Source organism: Physeter macrocephalus, chromosome 11 (assembly GCF_002837175.3).
Source record: "Physeter macrocephalus isolate SW-GA chromosome 11, ASM283717v5, whole genome shotgun sequence".
In the NCBI taxonomy this organism is placed as follows: domain Eukaryota; kingdom Metazoa; phylum Chordata; class Mammalia; order Artiodactyla; family Physeteridae; genus Physeter; species Physeter macrocephalus.
In genome coordinates this window covers 11,917,536-11,935,588 of record NC_041224.1, presented here as the reverse complement: position 1 = coordinate 11,935,588, position 18,053 = coordinate 11,917,536, and the positions used below count along the sequence as shown (strand labels likewise).

The window sequence follows — 18,053 nt, the reverse complement described above, 5'->3', positions numbered from 1 at the left end:
TATTCACAATAGCCAAGACATGGAAACAACCTAAATGTCCATCGACAGAAGGGTGGATAAAGAAGATGTAGTGTGTGTGTGTGTATATATATATATATATATATTCGTATGTATGTATATATATATACACACATATATGTGTGTGTATATATATACATACATACATATATACACACATACATACATATATACACACACACAATGGACTATTACTCAGCCATAAAAAAAGAATGAAATAATGCCATTTGCAGCAACGTGGATGGACCCAGAGATTATCATATTAAGTGGCATGTGAATGCTTAGAAAAATTGCTCATAGGTGTATGATCATCCACGTACGGCAACATTTGCAGGCATTTTCTCTACTAGGCGATTCTGTTGTTTTATAAAATATAAACATAATCTACTTATAAACACAAGTAGACATAGTGGCCCTGAATTAGAGGCACATCACCTCACAAACACTAATAAAGTGTTGTCATCAGCTGATTTGTGATCAAGGGAATAAACCCCCAATGGATATTTTGAAATGTATACAAAATTAATTTGGCAAAAGAGGATCAAACCTGGTGTCCACTTTATTTTTTTTTTAATTTTATTTTTTGCGGTACGCGGGCCTCTCACTGCTGTGGCCTCTCCCGTTGCGGAGCACAGGCTCCGGACGCGCAGGCTCAGCGGCCACGGCTCACGGGCCCAGCCGCTCCGCGGCATGTGGGATCTTCCCGGACCGGGGCACGAACCCGCGTCCCCTGCATCGTCAGGCGGATTCTCAACCACTGCGCCACCAGGGAAGCCCCCCATGTCTTATTCCATTTGGGCTGCTGTAATAAAATAAACTGGGTGGCTTACAAGCAGCAGAAACTCATTTCTCACAGTTCTGGAGAACGGGAAGTCCAAGATCAAGGTGCCGGTTGATTCAGCGTCCAGAGAGAGCCTGCATCATTGATTCATGGATGACGCCTTCTTGCTGTGTCCTTACATGTGGAAGGCGGGAGAAAGTTCTCTGGGGCCCCTGTTATAAGGGCACTAATCCCATTCAAGAGAGCTCCACCCTCATCACCTCATCAATTCCAAAGGCCCAACCTCCAAATACTATCGCTTTGGGGGTTAGGATGTCAACATGCAAATTTTGTGGGGAGGGGGAATACAAACATTCAGTCCACAGCACCCAATAAAACTCTATTCAGGGATGCTTACTTTTCACCTAATTTTCATGTGTCTTGAGATACTCTTCTTCTTTTGATTCTTTCTTCAAACATTTAAAAATGCAAAAACCGGACTTCCCTGGTGTTGCAGTGGTTAAGAATCTGCCTGCCAACGCAGGGGACACCGGTTCGATCCCTGGTCCAGGAAGATCCACATGGCGCGGAGCAACTAAGCCCGTGCGGCACAACTACTGAACCTGTGCTCTAGAGCCCGCAAGCCACAACTACCGAGCCTGTGTGCCACAACTACCGAAGCCCGCGTGCCTAGAGCCTGTGCTCCGCAACAAGAGAAGCCACCACAATGAGAAGCCCGCACACTGCAACAAAGAGTAGCTCCCGCTCACGCAACTAGAGGAAGCCCACGCACAGCAACGAAGACCCAATGCAGCCATAAATCAATCAATCAATAAAAATATATAAAATAAATAAATAAAAATGTAACAACCATTCTTAGCTTTCAGGCCATAGTTTGGCGATACTTAATTAGACGAAAAATTCTTAATGGATTCACAAATTGCTATTTCTGGCTATTAAACCTTTGAAATTGCAATTACTTTGATATACCTCAAAAGTAGATAATTAAAGTGTTAAACTGGTTAGAAGTGATTATCATATTTGACTTAATCATAAATAGCAGATAATTAGTAAATAGTGCTATGTGCTTAAGATGCGTTCCTATTTTTTTTTTTCTGATCTTATAATACACTCTTGGAACTTTTCATTTAACTACAATAATTTAATTTCTACCTAAATAATGATATTATTGATTACACATAATAGAAAACCCCTTATGAAACATGTAGGCGTCTACTGAGTTTAGTGGTTTCTTTGAAATGTCCATCCAATCTTAAAGTTTTCAGAAAACATATTTTAATTCATTTGATCATTTTTGAATGACTATCCAAATGTTGGCTTTTCTCTGCACACATAAAATCTGTTAAAGCCAGGAATTTGGCAGTTACATTTTTCACTGTAGATGCTAAGTTAAAAAGACCATTTAAGTGGGAATAGATCAACGGCACAATGGAGATTCTCAGTGACAAAAGGAATAATGCCATGGGGATTATTTCCAGAGAGGAAGTAGAGAATTGGATAACTTATATTTCAGAGGCTTTATAACAATGCACATTTTTTGGTTTTCACTGACTTCTATAGTGTATTAATTTCCTTTTGCTCCTGTAATAAATTACCACAAACTTAGGGGCTTAAAACAACACAAATTTATTCCGTTATTGCTCTAGAGGTCAGAAGTCTAAAATCAGTTTCACTGGGCTAAAGTCAGGGTATCCGTAGGGCTGGTTCTTTCTGGAGACTCTGAATGAAGAATCCATTTCTGCGCCTTTTTCAGCTTCTCACGGCTGCCTCTGTTCCTTCACTTGTGGCCCCTTCCTCCATTTTCAAAGTGCATCCCTCCAATTTCTGCTTCCGTCATTACGTTGCCATCTCCTCTGATTCTGATTCCTCCTGCACCCCGCTTATACAGACCGTTGTGATTAGAGTGGGCCCATGAGGATAATCCGGGAGAATTTCCCCATCTCAAGATTCATAACTGAATCACATCTGCAAAGCCCCTCTACCATATAAAGTCATATTCACAGGGTCCAGGGGTTAGGATGTGGAGATATTCAGGGGGGGCATTATTCAGTCTGCCACAGATATCAAAAAAAATTTTTTGATATAAACTTTTGTTGTTTGTGAGCTGTATACAAAATAAACCAATGAGAGCAAGGATGCTGCTTCTCTAGACCTGTGCCACATAGTTATGACATATCTGTGTATGACTCTCTAGTGAAAGCATCACTGTATTAGGAATACAACCTTTTATACCCCAGGCTTATTTATCTATATTCAACTATATACATTCAAAAATGAAGAGGCAGGAAGGAGTAGAATCATAGCAGCAGGGTTGGAAGCTCTAGGATGGAGAATGTCCAATATAACTGCTCTCTCTAGACAAGTGCTCAAAGCACCGTTCTTTCATTAAACATATATATACACAGATATGTAAAGATAAATTCTGTGTACAGAGTCATCTTTTTTTTTTAATTGGAGTATAATTGCTTTACAATGTTGTGTTCGTTTCTGCTGCACAATGAAGTGAATCAGCTATACGTCTACGTACATGCCCTCCCTCTCGGACCTCCCTCCCACCCCCTGCCCCCATTCCACCCATCTAGGTCACCACAGAGCACGGAGCTGAGCTTCCTATGTTTTATAACATGTTCCCACTGGCTATCTAGCTTAACGCATGGTAGTATGTGTATGTCAATCCTCACCTCCCAGTTTGTCCCACCCTCCCTTCCCCCACTGGGTCCACGTGTCTATTCTCGAAGTACCAGTGTTACACTGCAATATCTTAAACCGCCTTGAATCTTAAAACACCTAAAAGCTCCCCATCTGCTTCAATCATTTAGCAAACATTTTGCTTAGATACCTAGCAAGTGCCAGGGACTGTCTGTGATCATGAGGATTCAAAGATGAGGAAGACTCAGCGAGGACACAGACAGTAACTGAGACGCTGCAAGGCCGTGTCCTCACAGACTTCCAGTGCCACTGCTGAATGGACAACATGCTTGAGAGAAACCAAATTACTGCTCGGCGCAGGGAGAAAGGGACTCAGAGGACAGATCCTGCTCGCACAACGTGACAAGTAACGAGGGAGACGCAGGCACACGCCGGGAACGGCAAACCTTTCGGGGCGGGAGTGATGGAGGGTGTGCAGGGAACAGAGGCTGGGGGTGAGCTGGAGAGCTAGGCAGGGACCAGCTCTGCAGAGATCTGTGTGCCGTGCCAACGAGCATGGACAGCCTCACGATGAGTACCTCTGAGATGTTCTCATGTGGGAAAGGGGTCTGTGCCTCTGAAAGACAACCCCAGCAGCAACCCAGAAGTCCTGGTGGACGGAAGGAGAGAGGAGGACAGGCAGACGGCTGCAGGAATTGGCCAGAAAAGAGGGAAGAGTCTGCACCCAGACAGAGGTAACCAGAGAAGGAGAGGAGAAGGAAGGTTGGAGAAATGCTGATTTGACATCAACATGACCTTGCAAGGGACCAGACGTGGCTGCCGGTGGGGCAGGGAGGTGAAGCAAAAGAGTAAATGGGGGGGGGGGTGCTTCCCTGGTGGCGCAGTGGTTGAGGGTCCGCCTGCCAATGCAGGGGACGCGGGTTCGCGCCCCGGTCCGGGAGGATCCCACGTGCCGCGGAGCGGCTGGGCCCGTGAGCCATGGCCGCTGAGCCTGCGCGTCCGGAGCCTTTGCTCCGCAACGGGAGAGGCCACAACAGTGAGAGGCCCGTGTACCGCAAAAAAAAAAAAAAAGTAAATGGGGGATAACTCTGGGGTTTCTACTTGGATGGTCTGGTAGATGGTACCCTTAACCAAGAGAGGAAACACAGAAATGAACAGGGGTAGGGGTTGAAGTGAAGCGAGTCAGTGGGTCCGTTTCAGGCATGTGAATCTGAGTTTCCTGTAGGACATCCAGAGATGGAGGTCTAACAGACAGTCAGGAACACAGATCAGAGAGCAGACTTGGTTGCACAGGGTGGCTGTGGGAGTGTGAGAAGAAGGTGGATGCCCCAGCAACTGCATTTAAAAGAAGTCAAGAGCTGGGCGTGGGGAAGAGCCCATATGACAGGAGACGAGGACCCCAGGGACACTGAGTCACAGAGCCGAGGGAGGCGGGCTTTCCTTTCTAGAGAAAGGAAACCCTCCGATGCTGCAGGGATGTCCAAGGGGATGAGGAGGTCACCTGATTCCACGATCAGGCAGCTGCTGCTTAACCTCATGACTGGGGCTTCAGGAGAGTGGAAGGTAGAAGCGGGACAGCACTGGGTCGAGAAGTGGAGGCAGCACATGGAGAACAGTCCTGCAAGAGATCTGGGCTAACGGGAATCTGGGAAAGTGGTTTAGAGGTCACAGCTCGAGAAACCCTTCTGCAGAGGAGGGGAGACCTTTGTTCACTGAATAAACGCTTTGGGTGTACCACGTACCAGGCACTGAACTGAGCTTCTTACACATATTAACTCATTTATTCCTTGGGGTGCTTAATTTGATGTGTCAACTTGGCTAGGTCACAGCACCCAGATATTTGATCAAACACGCCTGGAGGCTGCTGTGAAGGTATTTTTAAGATGAGATTAAGAATTAAATCAGTAGACTGAGTAAAGCAGATTACACTTCCTGTAGGTGGGCCTCATCTAATCAGTTGAAGGCCTCAAGAGAAGGCTGACCTCCCCCAAGGAAGAGGAAATTCTGCCAGCACATGGCCCTTTGGATTCAAACTGCAACATCAGCTCTTCTCTGGGTCTCCAGTCTGCTGGGCCACTGCAGATGTTGAGCTTGCCAGCCTCTTCAAGTGCATAAGCCTATACTGTAAAATAAATCTCTCTCTCTCTCTCTCTCTCTCTCACACACACCCACACCCACACACACACATCCTACTAGTTCGGTTTCTCTGGAGAACTCTTGATTAATAAACACACTCTTCATAACAGCACTAGGTATTGATACTATTATTATCCCCATCTCACAGTTAAGCAAACTATGGCACAGAGAGGTTAAGCAACTTGGCCAGGGCCACACAGCTGATGGCCAGCAGAGCTGGAATTCCAATCCATTGTGTCTCAGTGTTGCTGTTCTTAACCACACCCTCTACTTCAGAGCACTGCCCTGGCATGTTGGGGCCCAACCTGGATGGACAATGGTGAGCGGAAGACTGTCCAAGGGACGGAGAGCCTCGATCAACGTGCGTCTTGTACAAGTGAGGAAACAGGACAGGTGATTCGCCCAAGGTGGGGCCCTAGAGTTTTCCAAGTGGCGGATCCAGGGTTTCAGGGGGCCAAATGCAAGCTTTCCCCTCTCCTTCCTTTCTTTCCCTACTTTGTTATCCACGTCCTTTCCTCCCTTCAGAATTCTCGTCTTCCCCAGGGGTTCCCTCAAGTCCCTTTCTCCCGGGAGCCCAGGGCTCCTTACATCCTGATCAGGACCATGTGCCTCAAGAAGTCACCAAGCCGTGGAGAACACATGCCAATGACAAAGTGCCCACATGACCCAGTGCTGTGTGTCCAGGCGGCAGCACGATCCTTCTAACAACATCAAGTTCGGTGCATCTGGGAAAGCCAATGAATTCCACACAAATAATTATGCGGTCCGTTAGTAACTGGAAAACAAAACGAAACAAACCCCAACTCCCCCCCAAACCCCAGAAAGCCCAACAAGCATTTATTTCCAAATATAAATTCCTAGAACTAGAATTTGACTACTCAGGGAATTAGGTGTCTTTGAAAATACATTTGATACCAAAAATCCCCCAAGAATTTTTATGCGTGGTCTAACAGTTTAAAACTCTAAATGGGATTATTTGAAAACTGGTCTTTTCAAGTTTGACTTTCAAGTTTGGGATTCAGAACCAACGGGGTATAGCGACCCATGTGCTGTCCAAACCCGAAACACAAGCACGTACTTCTTCCCACATTCTTACTACGAATGTCAACTGTAAAACCTCCTGGAGGGAAATTTGGAAATATGTATTAAAAGCTTTAGAATTTTGTACTTTTTGAAGTCAGCAATTCCACTTCTTCTAAAATTTTCTCCTAAGGAAACAATCATGGCCATGTATAAAGATTTGGCTACAAAGATATTTATCACAGCGTTGGTAAGAAGAGTAATTTTTTTTCTAACTTAGGGAACTGAGCAACTGAATTATGACATAAACATATAAGAGAATACCATGCAATCTTAATATTGACATTGCAGAATAACGGTTGCTATGGAATAATAACACTAGGGAAAGATGTTCATGACGTACAAATGGTTTTTAAAGGCAAGTTATAAAACAGTACATAGCGTATAATCCCCTTTCTGTTAAATGTGTATTTTTGGAAGGCAGTCTCTAAGAGGGCCCAATGACCCCCCAACTCCTGGTGTTCACACACCTGTGTGGTCCACCCCATACTGTACCAGCATCGGGCTCTGTGACCACCAGCATATGGAAAGAAGGGAGCGGAGGCCACTTTAACCTTAGGTGATAAAAGACGGTGACTTCCATTTTGCCCATGTGTGCTTTTGTACTTTTTGTTTATTTGTAAATTTCTCTTGGGTCACTTGCTCTACTGGAAGCAAGCTGTCACGCTGCGAGTGGCCCTTTTGGGACGCCCACGTGGCAAGGCACTGAAGCCTCTGGCCATCAGCCAGTGAGGAGCTGGGGCCCGAAAGCGTGCGTGCAGCCCCTGTTGAACCCTGAGATGAGCTGGTTGACAGTCTGACTGCAACTTTCTAGAGACCCTGACCCAGAGCCACCCAGCTAGGCTGTGCCCGGGTTCCTGACTCTCCAAAACTGTGAGACAACAGATGTTCACTGTTGTTTAAAGCTACGAGTTTTAGGGCCATTTGTTACGCAGCAAGAGATAACTAATACATACATCCACAGTGCAATGGCGGGAAGGAAATACAGGCTCACTTTGGAGATACTGTGGGTTCGGTTCCAGACCTGCTGCAATATATCCAACATCGCGATAAAGCAAGTCACGTGAATTTTTTGTTTCCCAGTGCATTAAAAATTATGTTACACTATACTGCAGTCAATTAAGTATGCAATAGCATTATGCCTAAAAAAACCAATGTACATGTTTTACCTAAAAAATACTTTACTGCTAAAAAATGCTCACCATCATCTGACAACACAGGGTTGCCACAAATGTTCAATTTGTATAAAATGCAGGATCTGCAAAGTGCAATAAAGCAAAGTGCAGCAGAACGAGGTCTGCCTGTAAATCCAAAATACTCTTAGGGGGTTTCTCTACATGTGGGATCATGGGTAATTTTTATTTTCTTTTTTTTTTTGTACAATATTGGCAATGTTTTTTTCTTTTTTCAGAACACAGGACCAAGAGAGATCATGTGACCATCTAAAGACTAAAAGGATAAAGGTTAGGAGAGCCCATTTCGTTCTAATAACCTTGAAAGATTCTTTTCAAGCAAATTAGCTTAAATGTGAAAAGAACCCCAACTCCAAAGAGCGTGTAAGACTTACCCACTAGAAACCATGCAATGCACCATAAGCAGCAGCATCCAATAATTTCAAGGAGAAGGAACTTGCACAGGCTTCTCAAAAGGGAAGTCAGACAGTAATGAAGTTATCTGTTAGCCGACCGCTGGCACGGGAGCTTGCTTACCTAGCTTCTGGTCAAACCGCCACGCTGTGACATAGGCATTGTGCCTCAGACTGCTCTGTGTGGCCAGGGGCACGGTGACATAAATGGGGCCATCCACCAGCACCGGCGTTCCATCGTTGCTCAGCAAGTGGACGCTGACGGCTGTGACGGGGGTCAGGTCGTACCTGGTGCCGTTTCCTGGAAGCAAGAGACATTCTCCATCACATGCACACACAGGACTTACCTGGGGCTGCAGACACTGTTCACAGAGAAATATCATAGCTACCATCTACTGAGGACTGGGCCTCCTGTAGGCCAGGGACTCTGTTCAGCATCTTACACACACAATCCTCACCACGACATTCTAAGGTAGGTAAAATTCCCATCTTACACGTAAACAAACTGAGGCTCAGAGAGGGTGGTAATAAGAGCTGGTCTTCGGATATAGGCTAGTTTGAATCTGCAAACCTGATCCAAGCTTGGGTTCGCAGATTCTAACCACTGTGCTGTGCTTTCAAAAAGGGCCTCAAGGGACTTCCCTGGTGGTCCAGTGGTTAAGACTCTGAACTCCCAATGCAGGAGGAGCGGGTTCGATCCCTGGTCGGGGAACTAAGATCCCATATGCTGCGCCCCTCCCCCCAAAAAACAAGGGCCTCAAAAGAGAAGGGAGAGGAGGTGTGTGTGGAAATCCCTGAAATCAACTTCTATACAAAGTGAGCACGGTGCACATGTTAATTACTCGGCAGGTCACCATAATGGAACCAAATGATTTAAATCGGAGACTGCTGAAAAAAAATAAGGAGTGAATTTCTTCAAGGAGTACTTCAAAATATTAACTTACTGCTACTAAAAGTACACTATTGAAAACTTGGACTTGAAATATTTATGAGTTATTTTGGTTGCCATTGTTATTTTGATCTGTTTAAAAGGAATTTAATATACCAATTATTTTGCATTAGAGGTCTTTTATCTAAGCCAATGCTTTAATGACTGTCTACAGATAAACTGGGAATGCTTCTGAGAGCAATATTATATTTATACAGTTAAGCGGTCCATTTGAGAAGAATTTTTCTCCAGTGAAATATAATATATCATACAAAATGTATTCGGCCATAATTTAAAATCTTCCCTTGAACACGATGAAAACACGCTGATAGAAAAATTTAAGCTACATTTAGAACAGCATTTATAGGATTTCTTAGTAAGCTACTTATATACTTACCTACCTATCAACTAACTACCCAAGCTAATGCAAACCTCCAATGAGGACTAAATTTAAACATTTAAAACAAATCTGGTGAATTTTAGAGTCTGAACAACCAGTGGGAGCTAAACCCTTTGTAGAGCAATCTCTATATGGCTAATGTTAGCACTATCTTTTATGATTCATACCCATCTCTGTTTTCCAGTGAAGGGAAAGGCATATGGAAATGAGGATTTCATCAAAAGGTCCACGTTGGAGGCATAGATTCAAGTTCTGAAATCTTTTTATCCTGGCCGTTTCATTGTAGGGTGAAGAAAAACCAAAACCCAGACTTCACCATCTTTCTGCTCAAACTGTCTTGTGGATGGAGGACCTAAATGTATCCACTGCCCAAAGGCAACACAGGAGCAAAGCCAGGTCTCCAATGTACCTCTCTAGGCTCTGTTAGACTCTTTAAACGAGACAGGACTTACTTAAAACAAAGAGACGTTAAGTAACTTACTAGACTTTACATAAACAATTTAAAGATAGTGTTTTCAATCAGGAAGCACTGCTGCTTTCATCAAACCCGAGGCAGGAAGTCTGCCCGGGGAAGCAGCAGGCAGAGCAGAAAGGTGTTCCAGACTCATCATCCTTTTGACCCACTTAACACTGCCTCTTGATTCCCAGAAACGGCATCTCCATTGTCCCCACTCATCCCCTTTCGAGACTTCCTTCCTATAGTCTTGCACATCCCTGGCCCAGGAAGCCAGGGTCCCAGGACCAGATCCGCCACCCACTACTTATGTGGCCTCTGGCGAGTTACTTCCCTGCTCGGGGTCCGTTTTTCTTATCTGCAAAACGAAGGAGGTGGGACTAGATGCTCTCCGGTGAGGCTACAGAAAGGAACGAACTCAACTATAAACATTCAGAAGTAAGAACAGCACTGCAGAAAGGGGCATATTCTTTGAAAAGCAACATGCACTAGGTGCATGTGCTTTAACGTTCTTTAAAATGTTCTCTGTTAGAAGACATCACAGGCAATTATACCTGCTTTCTTGAGGCCTCTTTCCTCTCAGTGCTTCCCCTCCATGCCTTCCAAATGACAGTCTAACCCTCCCACTTTCTTTATTCTGGACATACTTTGAAGGGCTACATTGCTTTCCTTCCAGCCCTCGCTATTAGAGGGCAACAAAACACTGAGTTCTCTCTATAAGGAGTCTCTCCTTCCTGTTCATCTTGATGTTACCTGACTCCCATCATGTCCGAAGAAAGACAGGTGTCTGTCAGGCAAAAGCAGCAACCCTGGACCAAGCTAGGAGGCCACCAATTCATCACTTAGAACAAGAGGGGTTTTGCTCGGATAGCATCTCCGGTTCTGTGTGGCTTCGGACATCAGTCACACTACTGACTCCGCTGTTTTCTTGGATCTACTAGAAGAAGTAATTTCTTGAAGACCCCTCGGGAGCGTCACGGAACAGGTCTGCGCTTTCTTGGCAAAACCAAAGGCACGAGCAAGTGAGGAAGGCACTGAAACCTCCACGCGGCTGCGCTTCTCTGTCTACGACTCTGGATCCCTCCAAGGCGGGGAAATAAACCACCCCCCTTAGGACACGGCAGGGAAACCAGCCTCTTTCCAACCGCATTTGTGGCCTCAGTTTATTTCGCTGAATTCGAGTGATAACCTGTCACCTCACACGGGTTTGTGCGGTCCAGGCTCTCACACTAAGTTGAAATCTGTTAGATGCGGTTTATGAGACGGGAGGCCAATGTGGGGCAGAAGAGAATCCCTAGTTGATGGGGTGCTGGGGTGCTAGGCAGACACCACGCTGCCCTTCCTTGGCAGGAGGTCTGAGTCTTCCTAGGTCAACTGGCCAGTTATTTCAGTGGAAAACAAATTGAATATAACCTTCCAAAGACCTTCTCTCTTCCCTCTGAAATAAGACAGTGATTTTAAAATAAAACAAACTCCTCTAAAATCAATAGTCCTATGTCTTCTCTACCTTACCGTCGTCTCGGATTTCATAATTTATTCAAGAGCTCTTGGAATTGGGGCACAGAAAAAAACTGAATGAGCTCCAGGGAACGAGGCTGTTCTTCCAACTCGGGGTTTTATGACGGAGGCTGAATGGAGGTTTCATGATGGCCTCGGATCATCCTGTTCCCCGAAACACTACTTTGCTCCCAGGCCTGTCCATTTAATGAAAAGTCAACTTTTTTCTTCCCAATAATATTCACTTAAGATGACCACCATGCAACTTTTCTGGTGGTCAGTGACTGACATATTCATCGCATCATTATCACGCAAAAATTCAAAGAAGAAGAAACGTTTCTCAAAACGGGTATCGCAGAGGGAAGAAAAGCAGGGAACAAATCACCACGTGAGCTTGATCTGTAACCAGACATTTATTAACATTCTACAAAACGGATCAGATGCGGCAGGTATAAAAAGCTTTTGCAGAACGATCAGTTTCTGTAAAGCACTGGACAATTAAGTGAAATTCAATCAAAGCATCCCTGGGAAAAGCAGTAACGTACTCACCTAGCGGGATTTAACCCAGAACAGCCTTTGGTTTTCAAGTTTATGCCGTGACTCGTGTAAAGTGTTGGGGAAAAGAAGAGGGGGAGACAGGAAAATGATTCGGGGCTTGAGACTAGGCCACCATCCATTCACCAAAAGGAGGACCGGGGACCACGTTAGCACCGAGCTCTGTCGGCCGGGAACGGAGGCAAGGGCGGTCTTTCACCGGTAAGGAATGATTACCTATTTTCTGGCTGGTGGCTTTTAGTTTCTGTGATCTTTGAGCAGTGTGTGTCCTGCCGGCCTAGGGTGAGAATGACCAAGCAGACTTAGAGGCCTTCCGGGAGATGTCTCAAAGTCAAGTATGAAGCCTCACCGCTCTTCGCAGAGGGGAAGGCAAAGAGAGGGCAAACTCAGAGAAAGGGAGGTCGTGAGAAAAGGCTGGATGGACTCAGCCAGTGGAGCCCAGAGGCTCCCTGCCCCCAAGTGTTTCCTGTACTGGTGGGCGGGGGCATGGTGTGCTCCTCTGGGAATCAGGCCCAGGGCCACCCCCGCCCCTCCCAGCTGTGACACGTGCCCGGGAAGGGGGGCAGGGCATCTCCGCATAGCTGGGCAGGCTGCTTCACCGAACACACGTTCCAGGGGCAAGTGGGGCGAGGCTGAGAACAGGGGGACAGAAAACCTCTAACTCTGATCGGACACTTAAAAAAATTCCATTAAAAGAACTTCTGGGAATTAAATATACTTCGTTGGCCAACGGAGAGCTCGGGCAACTGGTACCAAGGGAGAGGCTCAGGGAGACCAGCTCATGAAAGTTGCGCAGGCTGAAGTCCTCAAATGACACTTTCAGTGCCCTTGAACTTGTAGACGACAGATCTGCCCTTCTGCACCTCGGGTTGGATTCTCCCACTTATAAAGATACAAACACATATAAAGATGCAAACGCAGACTCCCCAGCTGGAAAGAAACGAGCCTCGAGTTACCTGTTCCGTTTCCATCTAATCCCCGCAAATAAGGAAAGCCGTCCACCTCCGAGGGGGAGCCGGCGGCCGTGAGAAAGGCTGTCAGGTCACTGTAGCTGGTGTTCTCCGGCAGCCGCAGAGCTCTCCTCTGGAAATGCACGCGAGGCTGCGGCCGGGAACCTGCGGAAATGAACCCTGGAGTTACCTCTCGGAGGGGCGGTTTCTGTTTCCAGAAAATGCAAACCCCGGAGAAGCTCCTCTAAGGTTTCAGCGCGGCTTCCCCGTCTCCACGCCTCCCTAAGTCCCCTCACATCGCCCATTCACGCAGGGCACAAAGATGTGACAGCATGTTATTATGGGGAGAGAAATAATAGCCCATTGTCATGTTTGCTTTGACACAGGATGTTATTTAGGTTTTTCACAAAAAGCTCTATTTGTGAGCCGTCTTTTCACCGCCCAGCCTTCGCCTATGGGTAGGGGTAGCGTTTTGGGAAAAAGTCCACGTAAGTGAAATGAGTAGATGACAATTAATCTCTTGCTACAAACAAGGCAGGAGAGACCCTTTGACACCGTTACAGACACATCCTTAGTCTTCCTGGTAAAATCTGGTCTAAGTGCACAGACCAAGCTGAAGCAGAGCAGGACAACAGACGAGCAGCTAGACAAGAACTGCAAATAAGAACCCACAGTAATGAGTCCTTTCCCTTCGGTGGAAGCCGCCTTTTGGCATTCCACCTACTCCGGTGGGTGCATCTGACTCGCGGCGGATCATGTTACAGATTCTCTGATGAGCCTCTTGAAAGGATGTGAGAACTGCTCTTTTCAGCAAACTCAACTCTGTGCAGGATGGGTTGAGCCAGTGACCCTGTTACACAGTTACCTTGTGACACCATCCGCAGTTTGACTTTGCTCCAGATCTTATTTTGACTGTAAAACCTGAACCCGTTTTTATCTATTGCTGTAGCGAGGGTCACAAGACGCAGACGTGCTATTACCAGTTTGCACACACCCAGCAAAAACATCGTGAAGACAAAAATGAACAGAGATGCGAGTTGGAGCATTTCCCGATGGAAGTACACATCTCTCTGGGTTAAAATAAAGTGGTTCCTTGGACCTCGCTGGTGGTGCAGTGGTTGAGAATCCGCCTGCCAATGCAGGAGACACGGGTTCGAGCCCTGGTCCGGTAAGATCCCACATGCCACGGAGCAACTAAGCCCGTGCGCCACAACTACTGAGCCTGCGCTCTAGAGCCCGCGAGCCACAACTACTGAGCCCATGAGCCACAACTACTGAGCCTGCGCTCTAGAGCCTGTGAGCCACAACTGCTGAGCCCGCGTGCCACAACTACTGAAGCCCGTGCGCCTACAGCCTGCGTTCCGCAACAAGAGAGGCCACCGCAGTGAGAAGCCCACGCACCGCAACAAAGAGTAGCCCCCACTTGCCGCAACTAGAGAAAGCCCACACGCAGCAACAAAGACCCAACGCAGCCAAAAACAAATTAATTAATTTAAAAAATAAATAAAGCTTCCCTGGTGGCGCAGTGGTTGAGTCCGCCTGCCGATGCAGGGGACACGGGTTCGTGCCCTGGTCCGGGAAGATCCCACATGCCGCGGAGCGGCTGGGCCCGTGAGCCGTGGCCGCTGCGCCTGCGCGCCCGGAGCCTGTGCTCCGCAACGGGAGAGGCCACAGCAGTGAGAGGCCCGCGTACCACAACAAACAAACAAACAAACAAATAAAGTGATTCCTCAAACGTGGTGGTCTGCCCTGATGTTCTGGTCATCATATATCCCACCCCAGGCTTGAGGGAGACCACGTTTCCCTGTGGTCGGCTGGGGGCTTCCTCTTCCCCACCCACGGATGTCCTGACACAACAGCCCTGCCCAGAGTTCATGGTCTTTATGTCTACACCAAGGTTCCTCTTCACCCTGGATCAGAAACTTTTAAAGGAGACTTCCCTAGTGGCACAGTGGTTAAGACTCTGCACTCCCAATGCAGGGGGCCCAGGTTCAATCCCTGGCCAGGGAACTAGATCCCACATGCATGCTGCAATTAGGAGTCTGCATGTCGCAACTGGGGAGCCTGTGTGCCGCAACTAAGGAGCCCTCCTGCTGCAACTAAGACCCAGTGCAACCGAAAATATAAATAAATAAATAAATATTTTAAAAAAAAGAAAGAAACTTTTAAGGGAGGAATAAGCCTATCAAGAAGTGTTCTAGGGGAATTCTCTGAAGGTCTAGAGGTTTGGACTCTGCGCTTTCACTGCCAAAGCCCAGGTTCAGTCCTTGGTCAGGGCACTAAGATCCTGCAAACTGCATAAAAAAAAAAAAAAAAAAAAAGCAGTGTTCTAGAATAAAGGAGTTCTGGAGCTCCAAGGATCAACTAATCCAAGTCTCTTCTGACAGGTGAGCCCACAAAATGGACTCACCACCAACACAGGCTTACGGGGTGGGCTGCCTTGACCACGTACGACCCAAGGTGGTCGTGACGGCACCTGAAAATCACTGACTGCATTTCTCAGATGCCTGGTTCTCCATAAACACTGGCCCAGCTTTAGATCCCATGGGAGCCAGGTGCCCAAACTCACAACAGTCCTATCTGAAGCTAAGTGGACACGGACGTCGGTCCTGTTCTAGACCATCGATGCCCTTTCTTGGTCCCTAAAACAAAGCTATGCTGATGCACCGGCACCCACATAGCTGAATCTTTTCACTTTCAGCTCTTGTGAGTCTGCTCTCCTTGTCCTCTGATTTCACATGACAGCAATGCCTTCCTGCCGTCACCTCCTCGGTCTGCACAGGGCTCGGATGCTCCCAGGGGGTGGGGCGTTCTCCATGCCGGCCCGGAGCATCGTGCCTCACCCCATCCCTTTTCCCCCAGCCCGCTTCCCGCACGTGCTGCCTGCCTCTTTCCTTCTTCTCCGAGCTGCCCCCAAAGACGGAGGGTCAAAGCGAACCCTTTCTCGTCCATCTCCTCACCCCCACCTACGTGACAACATTCTCTGCTCCCGTTACCATTTTCCTTCAATGCTAGTGAATGTCCTGCAATTTGTTTCTTCTTCTCCACTGTTCTTCAGCCTAAACGACGCCGCTGCCGCCTGGGTTTCATGCACTGGGAAACGGGGAACTCGCTACTAGGAAGGACAGAAGGGCGTGTCTGCAGCGTGACGGCACAAAGAGGGGTTTGTCCTCACAAGGGTCAAGGCAGAAAGCAGGGGCCAGGCGGGTCACCCCAGAACACCGTGGGTCCTGTGTGCCCTCCGGGCCCCGTGAGGTGGGCAGGTGGAAGTCACCGTGAAGGCCCCTTTGGCTGAAAGGAACAGAACCCACTCCGCCTGGACCAAGGAGAAGGGGACGTCGCTGAAAGATGAAGGGGAGTCCTGCTGAGCGCTAGGAAACTAGCGCAGCCAGGCCTTACGGGGACCGGCCTGGGACCCGGACACCACAGCCGAGGCTGTTCCCAGCTCTCAGGCCACTGGGCGTCTCATTCCCATTCTTTCTTTTTTTTTTTTTTTTCTGATTTTAAATGTTAATAAATTGAAGTTTAAAGAAGTCCTCCTTAAATTCAATTTAAAATGGTGTCCCTTTCAGATTGAGGGAGATTTTAAAGAGGTGGCTACTTTTGTCATTGGTTCCTCATTTGGTTTTTAATGTTTTTTACTCAATTGAGAGATGTTAGGGTTTAGTTCTTCTCATTTATTTATTAATTATTTATTTATTGGCTGCGTCGGGCCTTAGCTGCAGCATGTGGGATCTCTCGTTGCGGCGCGCAGCCTTCTCTCTAGTTGTGGCACTCTGAGGCCTGTGCAGGCTCAGTAGTTGTGGCGCGTGGGCTCTCTAGTTGAGGCATGCAGCCTCAGTAGTTGTGGCACGCAGGCTCAGTTGCCCCATGGCATGAGGGATCTTAGTTCCCCGACCGGGGATCGAACTGGAGTCCCCTGTGTTGCAAGATGGATTCTTAATCACTGGACCACCAGGGAAGCCCCAGTTCCTCATTTTTTTTTAGTTGAAGTATAATTGATTTACAATATTGTGCTAGTTTCAGGTGAACAGCAAAGTCATTCAGTTATACGTATATTTTTTCAGATTATTTTCCATTAAAGATTACAAGATATTGACTATTATTCCCTGTGTTATACAGTAGGTCCTTGCTGCTTATCTATTTTATATATAGTAGTATCTGTTAATCCCAAACTCCTAAATTATCCCTTACCCCCTCCCCTGCTCTTTCCCCTTTGGTAACCATGAGTTTGTTTTCTATGTCTGTGAGTCTATTTCTGTTTTGTAAATAGATTCATTTGTATTATTTTTTTAGATCCCACATATAAGTGATATCACATAGCATCACAGTTCGGTGACTTTCTGTCTGTCTCTGGGTATGTGTCTATTTCTCTCTGCCCCTGTGCGTGCTTCTCTCTCTGCCTTTTTGTCTCTGTGTGCATGTCTCTGCCTCTGTCTCTCCCTGGCACACCATGCGTTTCAGTGGGAGACGCACCTCTCTCCGCTCCTCTTCCCCTGCTGCCCCCCCTTCCCTTTTCTGTGCAGAAGAACTCGCTCCCTGACCAGACACCGTGTCTGTCCCCCACTTCTGGAGGAGTGGGGGGCACAGAGGGGCGATGCTGGGGCAGGTTTCCTCGAAGAGGGTGTGGCTGGTCCAGCTGCTTTGACACCGGCTGTGACCGGCACGCCCTGATGCCCCTGGGGGATCGAACACAGGAGCACGGGCTCTGCCTGATGAAATGCCCCGAGAAACGTCTGAGGAGTGTAAGGGTCGAAGTACTCTGAACCGCAGCGTAAATACGATCTAAAGCGGGTACGTGTCGGGTTGGGGGGTGGTCATGCTCTTACGCCTAAGTTTATGGATTAAAGCTGCTGAGTTCCCACACATTTCGGGAGGGACCTGACTGGGTGGGGAGGGGAGGATGGAGGGGGACAGCTCTGTCCCTCTTCTGTGGATGCCTCTCCTCCACACTCCCCACAGCAGCTGTGTCATCCTCCACCCTCCTTGGGGCCCCACCATCATCCGCCAAATGCTCAGA

General features: G+C 47.3%; 1 protein-coding gene across 1 annotated transcript in view; it reads right to left on the bottom strand.

Annotated features, from left to right (window-relative positions):
• The window catches only part of FAM171A1 (family with sequence similarity 171 member A1), a 129,913-nt gene that overhangs the window by 21,504 nt on the left and 90,356 nt on the right, over nt 1-18,053 (bottom strand). Inside the window, exons 4-5 of the mRNA XM_024116393.2 lie at nt 13,040-13,198; nt 8,374-8,550 (exon numbers count right to left, since the gene is read on the bottom strand). Of these exons, the coding sequence (XP_023972161.1) occupies nt 8,374-8,550; nt 13,040-13,198 (336 nt within the window). The remainder of the gene's footprint in view (nt 1-8,373; nt 8,551-13,039; nt 13,199-18,053) is intronic.